General features: G+C 45.7%; 1 protein-coding gene across 3 annotated transcripts in view; it reads left to right on the top strand.

Moving 5' to 3' along the window:
- neurl1b (neuralized E3 ubiquitin protein ligase 1B) overlaps positions 1–12,103 on the top strand; it is a 65,609-nt gene extending 53,506 nt beyond the window's left edge. For all 3 annotated transcript variants that reach the window (XM_061236482.1, XM_061236484.1, XM_061236483.1), the window contains 4 exons: positions 3,845–4,417; positions 5,848–6,555; positions 8,199–8,324; positions 8,764–12,103. In XM_061236482.1, the coding sequence (XP_061092466.1) occupies positions 3,845–4,417; positions 5,848–6,555; positions 8,199–8,324; positions 8,764–9,011 (1,655 nt within the window). In that variant the 3' untranslated portion in view covers positions 9,012–12,103. The remainder of the gene's footprint in view (positions 1–3,844; positions 4,418–5,847; positions 6,556–8,198; positions 8,325–8,763) is intronic.
- The last annotated feature ends 1,629 nt before the right edge of the window (positions 12,104–13,732 follow it).

Here is a 13,732-nt window from a genome sequence, read left to right as displayed (position 1 = left end):
CACCCTGAAAGTACTGACTCTCACTCCAGGCTGTCCCATAGCAGTTTATTATTATTATTATTATTATTATTATTATTATTATTATTATTAATTAATTAATGTATTTATTTTATTTTTTATCATTATTATTATTACTTTTATTATTTGTATTATTATTTTGTTGTTGTTGTTGACATTTGCCCATTTGTAATTTGAGCTGTTTTAAAAGGTTCACTAGCTGGCCATAGTAGGTGCTCAGCTCAGTTCATATTGCTGTGTAATGTGTATTTTGTGCCTGGTTTATAAATATTCTGCAAGGTGTCATTTTGCAGCGGAAGGCCATGATGACCTCTGAGAGACACATGAAACGAATCAAAATCAACTGAACTAACTAAAGCAGGGTTTGGATCATTATCCATGTAAAGGAAAGGTCTTTCCCTGCCATATCTCTTGGCAGTTTGTTTTTAACCAGCTGCTCAAAGCTAAGGCTGTTTTATTGCTCCCGTGACCTGACAGGTGTTGGAGATGGAGAAGCTTCCTGTGCTATAGTTAGAAGGAGCATGCTCTGGATTCAGGGCTATCTGTGATAGAGTCTGGGCTCTCTCTCAGAAATAGTGGGGCTCTCTGAGGGTTTAAGGACAAAAGGAGGTATATTAGGGTCTGGCAATATTTCGTCAAAGAAATGTGATTGTTTTCTTCTGACCCTATCCGAAGAGCAATAATGAGTACCCACCAATCATTATCACTGAACCAATTCTATTTTGATGTAGCAAAAGTAAAATCCTTTGGTAAATAAGTGTGCCGACAAAACCTGGATTGTATTAGGTTGGGACTATGATACTATAGCCTTAATGTTATTAAAACAATACTTTTGCTGTATTTAACATATTCAATATTTAGTTTAGTTTATTTTAGTGAAATTTTTATATTCTCAATATCATTACATTACATTACATTACATTACATTATCCAGAGCAACATACAACAAAGTGCAAAGTGTATACCCATAACCAGGGATAAGTGCGCTGAATGACCCTAGAGGAAGTACAATTTCAACTGCTACCTGCACAACAAAGTTAAGGACAAGGGCTTCATATTTACAAATATCAATATACCAAAACATTGCTGGACCAAAGTGTATATACAGAGGGGTACACATACCTCCTCAGCAGTCACAACCCTTTCCAAATCGGGTTGTTTGTGTTTGCCAGACCAGCGTGGTAAGGGAAGCCATATAAAGTCACATAGCCCGGGAGGTCCCAGGCTCAGTCCTATAGCTGGCCTGCATGTTTGTATAATACAGTTCTTCCCCAAAGGCAATCCAGCATCCATCTTTTTCAGGCTGGCAGACTTGCATACACACAATGGTTTGGTCGCTTGTTGTATTTATGTATTTTTTTTTCCCCATCTCGGTCAGTCCTTAAATACACAAATCAAAGGCAGAAATGCTCGCTCTGACAGTTGTGGGCCTTCTGCAGAAAGGGAAATTGACAGTTGCTTCTTTTGTTTGTTTAGTCTGGAGATGCCCAGGGGTGTTTGGAGAAAGGCGTTTTCGAATAAGCCTTTGAGTGTGAGAGCCGAGCGGTCTCTGAACGTTCCGTGCTCGCTCAATGCTTTATAAGCACTTTGTAAATGCTTTGTAAAGGCTTTTTTAAACACTCGGTAAATGAGAAAAGACACCGAGTCTAGTATGAGGCAGGAATCGGCAACCCATTTACTCACTGGCTGTTTATACTGAGGGCCTCCTGTGAGATGTATTTACTATCAACAACGCTTAACTCCATAGCTTTCCAGATGGTCAGTGCCAAAACGGGATGCCTGAATGTCATTCACTGACCCAACCCCCCCACTCTCCTTAACACACGTAAATGAAGGGGCAAGTTGAGATTCAAACAGTAAGTTGGTTATCAGGTAAAGTTGAGTGTGTCTGTGACCCTCCGTGAGCATTCCTTTTCCTAAAAATCCTACCATCTGAGGTCCTGCTGGGAAGATGGAGCGAACAGGAGAGTTTCACGCCCCCATTGGCAACAGGGGGAAGAAAATAATAATAAAATGTCAGGTCGATCAAGTGGTTTTACTCCAGCTGCTAGGATTAGCTATTTAACTCTCAATCCCATTTAAGCTCTTTAAATCTAATCGCCTGTTTTTCAAGCATGCTGTAAAGCCATATTTCCTTATGAGCAGAGAAACACCCTTGTACGTGGAAAGATGCCAGACGGACTGTAATGGAGAGCCCCTGCTGGATAAAGGGGTTATCCGTGTTTCTTTTCTGCAAAAAACAGTCAAAAGAAATAGTTTTACAGACGAGGCATACCACCCGCTGTGCAGTGTGTCAGCGTGCTTGAGTTTGGCTCTGCTGAATGAAGCCCATGGGCTGTCCCCTGCCTCTCGCGTTTTAGCTGAGTTACAACCGCAGTTTCCTTAAACGTGCTAAAACATGCTATTTTGCATTAGCGGCGGGCAAAAGATACAGCGCAGCTCCTGGAATGGTTCCGGAGTTTTCTATGGAGCTCGGTTTAGCCCATTGACGTCATGGCAGACAGTGCTGTCAGGTTAGAGCTGGTACTTCAGGACATGGATGAGGTGACCAGAATGAGAAATGTAAATACCATATGAGCTACCATATCTTTCATAAGACCTGCAGTAACCTTTAGGTAGCTTTGAAATGGAATGCATTTGCCACAAACATGTTCACTGTTGCTGTGTATGTCTGCACCTACATAATCCTAACAGGATTATGTAGTTCAGTGCCATTTACCCGGCCCCATGTTGACTTGCTTTATTAGGCTATAGTTACGTCCAGCCCCCTCTACACCTGATCTCTGATCTCAAACACATACTTAGAAATGTGGAATATTTTCATACATTGTTGAAATCCATGGTTCAGCAATTGGCACATAAGTGCACACCATTTTGAGTTGAAAATCAAAATGGTGCCAATGTAACACAAATTTCACACGTTGCATGTGTGCGTTCTTCCGTTAAGATATGACGCAGTCTCGATTGTACGTGTACAACAGACAGTGTGTATTTGTTCTGTTTATTCAACAGCATGCCGTTATTTTTCTATTGATAACATGGACGCAAATATGTCACCATGTCTCCTCTGGGAGAATACATACAGTAAGAAAGGCTGTCAGTTTCAGCGCAGTGAGTCATTTTCGGCTGTGGTCTAAAATAAGAACGTTGTTGATGGAGGCCAAAGTCTGTCTAGGCACAGACCCATTTGTCTCATTTAAAAGCCTGCCTTTATTTCAACTCTCCTGTCGTACACCAAATCTCACAGCACGTTTATTCTCTAACAATGTTTTAGTTCGTTTGCAATCACAGTTGATTTCTAAGTGAATTTATAATTGTTATTTTGATGAAATGTTATTTTATTTTATAGTGTTCTTGGCTCAGTATTCCTTTGACCCCAGGGCAAGAGTTAGAAAAGAAGCCCTGGTCTTACAGTATGATGTAATATACAAAATAATCTTTGAGAAAATCTCTCATAATGCCAGAAAATGTATAGATGCTGATGAACCCGTAATCGCAAGCGTTTGAAGGCATGTTGAGGCACAATGGTGTGAATGTGTGAAACTGTGAAAGCGTCAGGCTTTAATGTGCGACGCTGAGGAGGAATAATCCTATACGCTGCACGTGTGACTACATGCTGTTAATTCCGACTGTTACTGGCACAAAGGATTTCCTATTGTTTTGTGCAATGCAGAACTATTTCACAACATTTGAATGTTTGCTGGTGCTTGTGATCTTGTGAAATGCGTGTGTGTGCGTTTTGTTAACTGCGGCTCAGCCTGAAACAGGATATAATAGTGCATCGACGCTCTGATTAATCCTTATAAAATTGCGATTCCCCCTCCAGATGCTAACCTCCAGCACCGCCCGGTGGCCAGCAGGCAGTACTACACGCTGCCGGGCAACGGGGTGGAGCGGCGCACGTCAGCCCCGCCCCTCAGCCTGAGCCTGGAGTCGCCGCGTTTCCACCCCCACGCCAAGGGCAAGAACATCCGCCTGGACTCGCAGCTGCGGCGCGCCACGCGGAGGAACAGCTTCTGCAACGGCGTGACCTTCAGCCAGCGGCCCGTGCAGCTGTACCAGAAGGTGCGCCTCCGCCTGTCCGCCATCCACAGCGGCTGGAGCGGGGCCCTGCGTTTCGGCTTCACCAGCCTGGACCCCGGCGAGCTGGGCGCCTCCGAAATCCCCAAGTACGCCTGCCCCGACCTGGTGACGCGGCCGGGCTACTGGGCCAAAGCCCTGCCGGAGAGGCTGGCCCTGCGCGACAGCGTGCTGTCCTTCTGGGCCGACCGCCACGGCCGAGTCTTCTACACCGTCAACGAAGGAGAGCCTGTCCTGTTCCACTGCGGGCTGAGCGTGGGCTGCCCCCTGTGGGCCATCATCGACATCTACGGCATCACGCAGGAGGTCACCATGCTGGGTAAGCTTGTCCACCCCTAATAATAATAACTTCCATTTATATTGCACTTTTCTCACCAGCCAGGGGAGGCTCGCCTTGACCACCACCAATGTGGAGCACCACCTGGCTGATGCAGTGGCAGCCATTTTGTGCCAGAATGCTCACCACACGTCAGCTCAGGTGGAGATGGAGAGAACGATTTTTTACCGATTAAATCAGGGGATGATTATGCGGCCGGTTGAGAGAGCCAGGCTGGGAATTTAGCCAGAATGCCGGGGAACCCCTGACAGCATTGCCCTCGAATGGGTCAGGGATCAGACCCTGTGTAATTGTTGAGTGTCAGGGCTAATATTTGAGTTAATAACTGTTGCAAATAGCTGCTGAGCGATTGTTGAATGTACATGCTGAGAATCCTTGACTGTTGAACGTAGTTGAGTAACTGTTGCTAGGCGTGTACATAGGGGACTGTGTACATCCAGTGGCCAGTTCCTCGTGCCCCCACCGCTCTTAACAGTCAGGAATAGCAGCCTGCAGTGATCAGGACGATAAGAGCAGGCTATAAGAAGTGTGTGGGGGCACTATCTCTTTGTGGGAGCTGTACACCATATCAGTGAGCAGACACTCCCCTCTGCGTCCCGACTGCAGATCTGTGGGTCTCCTCCGGGTCTGTGTGCGGGTGTTCATGATGTGTCTGAGGGAGAAGCATGTTTGGTAACGGCTGCTCATTCATGGCTGGAGGATTCTTAGGGCCCGGAAAGATCCGTCCGAGAGCCAGACTCAGGCTGGTGTTCCTGTGTCACCCCTCGCCTGGCACACACCCAATGCATGAAGCAGGACCCTGCTGAAAAAAACAACTCAAGCTAGGTTTTGAAACAATTGGTAGCTGGTTGACCAGTTCAGACCAGCTCCCAGCTCGACATGGTTTAGCTGGTTGACCAGTTCAGACCAGTTCCCAGCTTGACATGGTTTGACTAGCTCTAAAATGTAATTACTTAAAAAAAAACATTTTCTCTGAAGTATAAAATATTAGCATGTTTTAAGTTACTGCTTGCTTGACAGGGAAAATCTCTTACCCCATTGGCAAATCATGAAATGAGTCCATTGACAATACTTTTGCCATATAGCCAAGCTATAGAAATGCATAGAAATGCAAGCTATAGAAATGCATTAAATAAGTAATAATGACTAAAATACATTATTGAGATTGACTTAATTTCTGTTTTTGCGGGACCACCTTGCCTGGAGATGTTTTTAATTTGTGCATCTCTATTTAAGGATGGGCTTGCTTTTTTCGCTAGAAAACACTCACAAATCTATTTGGTTTAAATGGCCTCTTCTTGTTAGACCAGGTCTCATATCCTTACTTGTACCCGAGCGATTAAAACGAGCAGCGTACCAATAATCTGTTTAAAAATGTCCCCGCCTAATTCCACCCCCCTTCTCTTTCCCAGAGAGCACCTTCGCAGAGAGCCTGGGTTCGACCCGCCTAAGTGCCGCCCGCCTGAGCGCCTACCTACCGCAGAGCAACCATGACTCGGCCAACTACAACAACAACCAGCTGGAGACCAACCAGGCGGCCGCGGCTAAGATGGCCACCCTGCAGCTGATCCCCTGCTCGGCGTCGTCCTCCCCCTCCTCCCCCTCCGGCTCGGCCCCCCCGCCCCGCCCCGCCCGCTGCGCCCCCGCCCTGCTGGAGTCGGACCTGCACTTCCACCCCGTGCGCGGTTCCGACGTGGTCCTGTCGGCCGACCGCTCGGCCGCCTGCATCCACTTCCTGGAGGGCAGCCGGACGCTGGTGTTCGGGGACCGGCCCCTGCTGGTGGGGGAGACCCTGTTCGTGGAGGTGGGCCACCTGGGGCTGCCGTACTTCGGGGCGCTGCTGTTCGGGGTGACGTCGTGCGACCCCGGCACGCTGCGGGCCGCGGAGCTGCCGGCCGACCCCGAGGCGCTGCTGGACCGGAAGGAGTACTGGGTGGTGTACCGGGGCTTCCCCGCCCCCAGCGCGGGGGACGTGCTCAGCTTCACCCTGCTGGCCAGCGGGGAGGTGCACCATGGCCTTAACGGGGCCGGGCGGGGCCGGCTGCTCTGCGTGGACTCCTCCCAGGTGCTCTGGGTCTTCTTCAGCCTCCACGGTGCCGTCAACCGCCTCAGGATTCTGGGTATGTGGCTCACTCCGTCACCCCCAATAAACTTCTCTCATACCCACCCGCCCCCCCCCCCCCCTGATATATGGCAGTTATTCCCTTCTCTGGTAAACTGGTGTGTGCATTAAGCAGAGTGCATTTCTTTGAGCTCTGTGTGCCCCACCAGGCTAGTCCCTGTGAAGTTGTCCGAGTAAGGAGTCTCATATAAACTGCGGTGTGTGTGTATGTGTGTGTGCACACATGTAAATGTGTGTCTACATCCATTCCTGCATCTGTGTCTGTGTGCATATATGTGTGTGTGTGTGTGCACGCATGCAAATGTGTGTCTACATGCATTCCTGCATGTGTGTGTGTGTGTTTGTGCTTTTTCCTGCGTGTGTGTGAGTATGCATGCATATGTGTAGGGCTGTGTGTGTTTGTGTGTATGAGAGGCTGTGTGTGTGTGTGAGTATGCATGCATATGTGTAGGGCTGTGTGTGTTTGTGTGTACAAGAGGCTGCGTGTGTGTGTGTGTGTGTGTGTATGTGTGTGAGTATGCATGCATATGTGTAGGGCTGTGTGGGTTTGTGTATACGACAGGCTGTGTGTGTGTGTGTGTGTGTGTGTGAGTATGCATGCATATGTGTAGGGCTGTGTGTCTTTGTGTGTACGAGAGGCTGCGTGTGTGTGTGTGTGTGTGAGTATGCATGCATATGTGTAGGGCTGTGTGTGTTTGTGTGTACGAGAGGCTGCGTGTGTGTGTGTGTGTGTGTGAGTATGCATGCATATGTGTAGGGCTGTGTGTGTTTGTGTGTATGAGAGGCTGTGTGTGTGTGTGTGTGTGTACAAGAGGCTGTGTGTGCGTGCGTGCGTGCGTGCGTGCGTGCGTGTGTGTGTGTACGAGAGGCTGCGTGTGTGGGACTGTGCTCCGTGGAGGCCATATTTATTTTCAGATGTAGTGTGTCCACCCTGTCCCATGACTCCCCCACATAAGCCTCCTGTCATTTCGGCTTTAATCGTGTGACCAATTGCAGAGCAACTGGCCTTGTAAGGGATTTAAAAATAGCCAAAACAAAGCTGGTGGAGAGAGGGAGAGAGAGAGATACAGAGAGGTGGGCGAGAGAGAGACAAAGAGACTGGAAAGAGAGACACTGAGAGGCGGGAGGGAGGTGGAGAGGAAACAAGGGGTATTGAGCGAGAGAATGGCTCGAGCTGGTTTCAAGGGTGACCAGTTATATTATGTAATGGTGTTGTGACAAACACGGCCTAATATTATTACCCTTTTAGAACCCCCTCGGAAATTCCTTTCAGATTAATACCTCTGTGTAAGATTACAGACGAAGTTCCTGAGTCATTGTTAGATGATGTCGGGGGTTTGGGAGAAGTGAGATTTCTGTGATTTATTTATTTATTTATTTGCCGGATGCTCTTATCCAGTGTTGTGTCATGGTACCTTTCAGTATATCTCACGAATGCAACATGACAGAACGTCCATTTACATAACACTAATTTGTGTCATATTTAAAAAAATCATAGAGTAATGACTAGCATTGACCTCAAAAGAAATACTTTAATTCAGTGCTAGAAAGCAGTGATTTTGCAGTTGCTGTGACAGTTGCAGGGTGTTTATTCCACCACTAGAGGGGGCTGTGCGTGATGTTCCTCTCTCTACCGTGCAGGGACAGCACAGTCCAGCCCTCCCCCAGCCTCACCCTCAGGGTCACCGGGAGGAACTCCGGATGACAGCGACTCGGACATGGCCTTCAGCGTTAACCGCTCCTCTTCTGCCTCAGAGTCATCGCTGGGTGAGTGCGGTGAATAAAACAATCCTGATCCCTCACTGCTCACCTTCTTCCCAGGAGTCATCGCTGGGTGTAGCGTTAAATAAAACAACCGTAAACCCTCTGCAGTGCAGCACACCACACTACTTCTGTTCTGTAATATACTGGCTACCAATAATCGTAAGAAAATCCTATAAAATGCTTACATCCTGGAAAGTCATGGAAAATTTAGTCAGATATCTCACTGTCTTAAGATTGCGCAAACGTTTAGAAAAAAAGCCAGTTAATTTAAAAAATATATTTTTCTGTTAGCCAAATATTTTTGTCCAATAACTACTGGACACTCAAGTCTGTACACGTTTGTTGCTGCATTTTCAGCTGTGGTCAGGCATTCAGGGTCAAGCATAAAGTTTGTGTTCTCTCATAAATTCATATCTATTTTTCTTTGTTCTCTCCTTTTTAGTGACGGCTCCCAGCTCTCCGCTAAGCCCCCCCCTCTCTCCAGCCTTCCCGCCCCCCGAGGTGCCCCCAGGCAGTAAGAACGGCGAGTGCACTGTGTGCTTCGACCAGGAGGTGGACACGGTCATCTACACCTGCGGGCACATGTGTCTCTGCAGTGACTGTGGCCAGAAGCTGAAGAAACAGATCAATGCCTGCTGCCCCATCTGCCGCCGGCCAATCAAGGACGTGATTAAGACTTACAGGCCCTAAGGGCTACGGGCCCGTTCCCCTGCAAAAACTGCCATGTGTCTGCCCTCCCTCTCTCCGTCTCTCAGTTTTTCTCCCTTTGGAAGACCCCATTCTCTCGTTACACATGGCAGTGGACTCATTAGCAGACTGACATATCGGTCTCTCCTTCTCCCTCTGTAATATTTGTCGCTGACTCTGTAGCTGATAGATTCTCTAGCCCAACTGCCCCGTGGGGGTCAGGGGTCATGAACTGCATCATAAAAGACTAGAGGGAGGAGTCAGGGTAGGGAAGCCTTTTATTAAGATTCTCGTGGCTGTCAGAGTGAAAGACCTGCCTGTGCCTTTGACAACAAGACAAACTGTCTGCTTTGACCCAGGAGATAACGTTACGACAATCAAGACCGGCGTAGACTGAGCTGAAAACAAACACAGGCGGGCATTGCCGTCTGTGTCCCCCTGTACCGTGCAGGACGGCAGAAGGCTCGGGTTTGGATCTGGGCGGGCCTGTGTGTGAAGAGGACGTGGTGTCATCCCAGACGTATGGAAGGAGCAGTGTTTAAGGAAGTGCAGAAGTGTGTGGGCTTTTATATGGGAAAATAATTGCACCGTACTATTACGCGTTTCAAAGCCTAGCTGATTCACAAAAATCAGCTTCCTTGAATTTCCTGTCGAGGAATTCATGTGGTGATATGGCACACGGTGTACCTGTTGCAATGCCATGGTAAACGCTTTATATGTGCAATGTGTAGAAAGAGCTGTGAGGATGAGAGGATACACAGTTCAGAAGGGCAGATGAAGAGGGACAATTATTAATTATTAATCTGGCTGTCCAAAGCAAACTCTTGTGAGATAAATAAAGCAGCCATTAACAATCCAAGCAAATATTTGGTTAGTATTTCCGATTTCCGAAAAGATAAAATAACCCACAGCTTTTAAAAACATTCATGTGGACATGCACATGTGCATGTCAAAAGTCTATTCCTTATTGCATTAAAAATTCTATGAAAATTCAGCTTAGATTCATTTAAAGTACAGTATGTGCTGCAATATTTAAATTTATTTAAACCCCCCCCCCCCCTGCTTTAGATGTGAATAGACTGATACAAAGGTTGTGTGTCTTATGTGTCTTGTGTACAGTTTATACTGATGTTTTTCTGGGTTTTTCTTTGTTTTTCTGTTGTCTTTTTGGAAAGTTGGGAAGATTGAGTAGAAATACATCTTGTTAAGTTACACTGGCACATCTGCGAGCTCTGTGCGCTGTGTTACCGAGCCTACCCACCTAGTCGCGCAAATTGTTCACATACAGAGTGGTGGTGATAAGGGAAAAGTACAACACGTGACAGAGCCCACTGCTCTAAAAGCAATTGAAGTGGACAGACCAGTGCAAGAAGCGCTCAGTCCCTCTTTGTGAGTGGCAGTTCACAGAAAGGCAGAGCTTCCTGTACGCTGCACACTTTGAACGAGTGTGAACACGTGCCGGTCTTAGTCCCACTATGACTGCCATTCCTTTAAAATCACTTTAGCATCGTTTTATCATACATTATTTGCGTTTGAAACACAGTTATCCACCGGCCATTAGTATATGACTGAAAAGTAAAAAGACACAACATTGTAGGTTTGCTCAGGTTGGGTTAAGGCCTGGGCACTGATGGTTCTGATGCTTCTAGCGGACTAGCCCAATTACTGTAAACAGTTCCTGGTTCACTGAACATATATCTAAACCGATCTCATTTCTGCATCCAGGGTTAAAGCAGGTCTGCACTTGCAATATTGCAAAGCTTGCACCATTCAGCTAGCAAAATTTAGAAATAAATTACCTTACATGTTCTGGGTTGAAATTTATTTTCACATTGTTTTATGCACATCGTTTCATATGCAGCTACAACTTTTTGCTAGCTTGCAATACATTTTTGGCCATATTAGAATGAATAACCTGGCATCTGTAGCACCTTTCCTAATCAAGAGAGTGCCAGACGGAGCTTGATATTCATTCTAGATCTCATATGTCAGGTACATTCCATTTCTCACCGTTCTACAGCAGGCAACCCTGGAGACTTGGAAGTCTCGTTTGTGTAGATGTATGTGTGCAGAGATCCGGGAGCCGCTCTTATTGGCGGGAGCTTCTGTCAGTCTGGAACGTAGCGGCTAACTCACGCCACACACAACCAATCAAGTGTCAACAGGGAGGTCACCCACCTGGGTAACGCCATACTGGCCACTGGCATTCCAGGACCTATCTGTCTGTGCCTAAACTGTCCTTTCTACCGCCACTGTGCCTTATCAGGGGAAGCTTTTGCACTAATTTCTTACAGAAAGTACAGATTTCTTTCATCTTCACTCCTCTGTTTTGTATTTCAGAAATTGATATGTAGACATGTACACACTGCTTAGAGCCGTCTCAACAGGAGAGGAGCCCCTAGCTCTCGTTAGACGTACCTTGAAAATGAATATTATTACTGGAACCCTGGCAGTTTTACCCAAAAGAGCCCCCTTATCACCTCATGCACCTGAAAGATTTCAAAAAGTGCCCTCAAGCACAGAAGTGGAATCATGGATTTGGTCAAAGGGCTGAACTAACTACTCCCAGAGTAACCTGTCTGTAACCTTTACCGTGTACCCTTCACTTGTTAGCGTAATCTCTAATGAAGACCTGGCCGCTACCTGTAACCTTTGCTCATCTAAGAATGAAAAAAAGAAAAACTACCAAAGCTGCTTTGTCAATGATGAGAAACAATGTTCTCAGGAAAGGGTTTGTAAGCAAAACTAAAAATACAAAAATGTGTTCAAGAATTTAAATACAGGAAACAAACAAAAAAAAATGGTGAATGTAAATGTTACTTTAAATGCTGTGTTTGTACATGGAGCAAAAAGCCCCTCAGATTAAATTGCCGTTTCTTGGCTGTGCATTCAGTGGAACGGTAGAGGGCAGTAGGGATTTAGAGCTGTGATGTTTCATTGATGTCCCTTGTGCATTTGCTATTTGTAGGTGCTACTTAAAACATTTCACCCAATGGAGAAGAAAATAATACTTCAAGTGTGTATTTTTGCCTGTGATGTTTATTAAATGTAAATCACATTCTAAAGCTCATTAAATTTATTGCTGTTGTGCAAAACGGTTCTGATACTTCAGACGTGTACTTGTATGAGGGATGAAATCACAAAAATCTAAATTGTAAGGTGTAGTGTGCGCATGTGTGTCATTTGTTTGAGTGCCCGTGCATGTGTGTGTCTGCACACGTGTGGCGCATACCTGCATGTTTATGAAAGTGTGTGTGCATGTGCAGTTTTCAATGTGCGCTTGTGTGTTTGTTTGTTGGTGCCAGACAGTATCGCAGTAACTGCTGATCTCCTGGGATTTCTAGAGTCTCTAGAGTTTACATAGAATGGTGCGAAAAACAAGAAACATCCATACTGTATATATATATATATATATATATATATATATATATATATACAGTACTTTGACTTTGTCCTTTCCATCACTCTGCTACATGTCAATGTTCTTTTCATCTATCCACAAGACCTTTTTCCAGAACTCTGCAGGCTCTGCTAAGTTCTACTTAGCAAACTGTAACCTGGCCATCCAATTCTTCCAGCTAACTAGAAGCTTGTGCCTCAGTAGATATTTTGTGGTCTTCTGTAGTAGTCACAGACAAGTCCACAGCTGCCTCCTGAGGAGTGATTTTGATCTATGGGACAGGTGTCTCCAGCTGCTTTTTCTTATTTCTCAGATAATGGCTTCCTTGACTGCCATTTGCACAACTCTGGTCCAATAACTAACTTAAAAAGGCAATAAAAAGCCTAAAAATCAAGACTAGATACTGAAAGCTTTCTTATACCTGCAATAAGGAGACGCTTGAATACATCTGACTAATCAGAAGCAGTGGAGAAGCCAGCTGTCCAATTGGTTTTGGTCCCCTAAATTCAGTGTGTAGTCAGCCTCCAGAGTAACTTATTAATTAATCCTGCTGCTACCATCATAAGTGTACAAAAACATTCTGCCAGCCAACACAGAGAAATGAGTCCAAACTAATTGGGAGGAACTTCATTCAGCAAGACGATGACCAAAAACACATAAAGGACTTCATTAGGGAGGAAAAAGTGGAAGGTTTTAGACCAAATCAATCACCAGACCTTACCCCCATGGTTCCAATACTTTTTGAAGGAACTGTATGATTTAACAAAGTCCCAGCCTCCCCCCCTCATGGGTTCCTTCCTTTAGTCATACAGTTTTGTAATGTGAGAATTAGATGTTGAGACTTATTTTGTTAAAAATATAGCTGGCATGGAGATTTGGCTGCCCAGAACACAGCATCTTGGTTCTCTGTGTGGCTTCCTAGAGATTGGTCAACTATTTGGCAAGCAATAACAAAAGCCTCTTCCCTTAAAATAACTTGAAATACAAGTTCATTATACTTTTGAAACTAGTTTGAACAGTGTCACGGTCTTGTTCCTGCTGTTTTTTTAACCATATCCTGGTGCGATAAGCCTGCCATGATGAAAGCTGCTTTACAGAAGGTGATTTCAGATTCACACAGCAGCAGAACAGAAGACGAGATCATCCAGTGACTTCTGTTGAGTGGTTTACTTGGAAGCAAATGAGTTGCAATAACAGATTTTACCCAGTCCAGGGGCCGTATTACAGAAACGTCCTACCTGAAAAGCCATCTTGTACTTGTAATACAGCCCCTGGTGTATATTTACTGTACACACCCTTTACAATTATATAAAACGGCTCTCAA

Source organism: Conger conger, chromosome 3 (genome assembly GCF_963514075.1).
Source record: "Conger conger chromosome 3, fConCon1.1, whole genome shotgun sequence".
Lineage (NCBI taxonomy): Eukaryota > Metazoa > Chordata > Actinopteri > Anguilliformes > Congridae > Conger > Conger conger.
The sequence above is the reverse complement of the archived record's forward strand: the minus strand, read 5'-3'. Positions and strand labels throughout refer to the sequence as shown.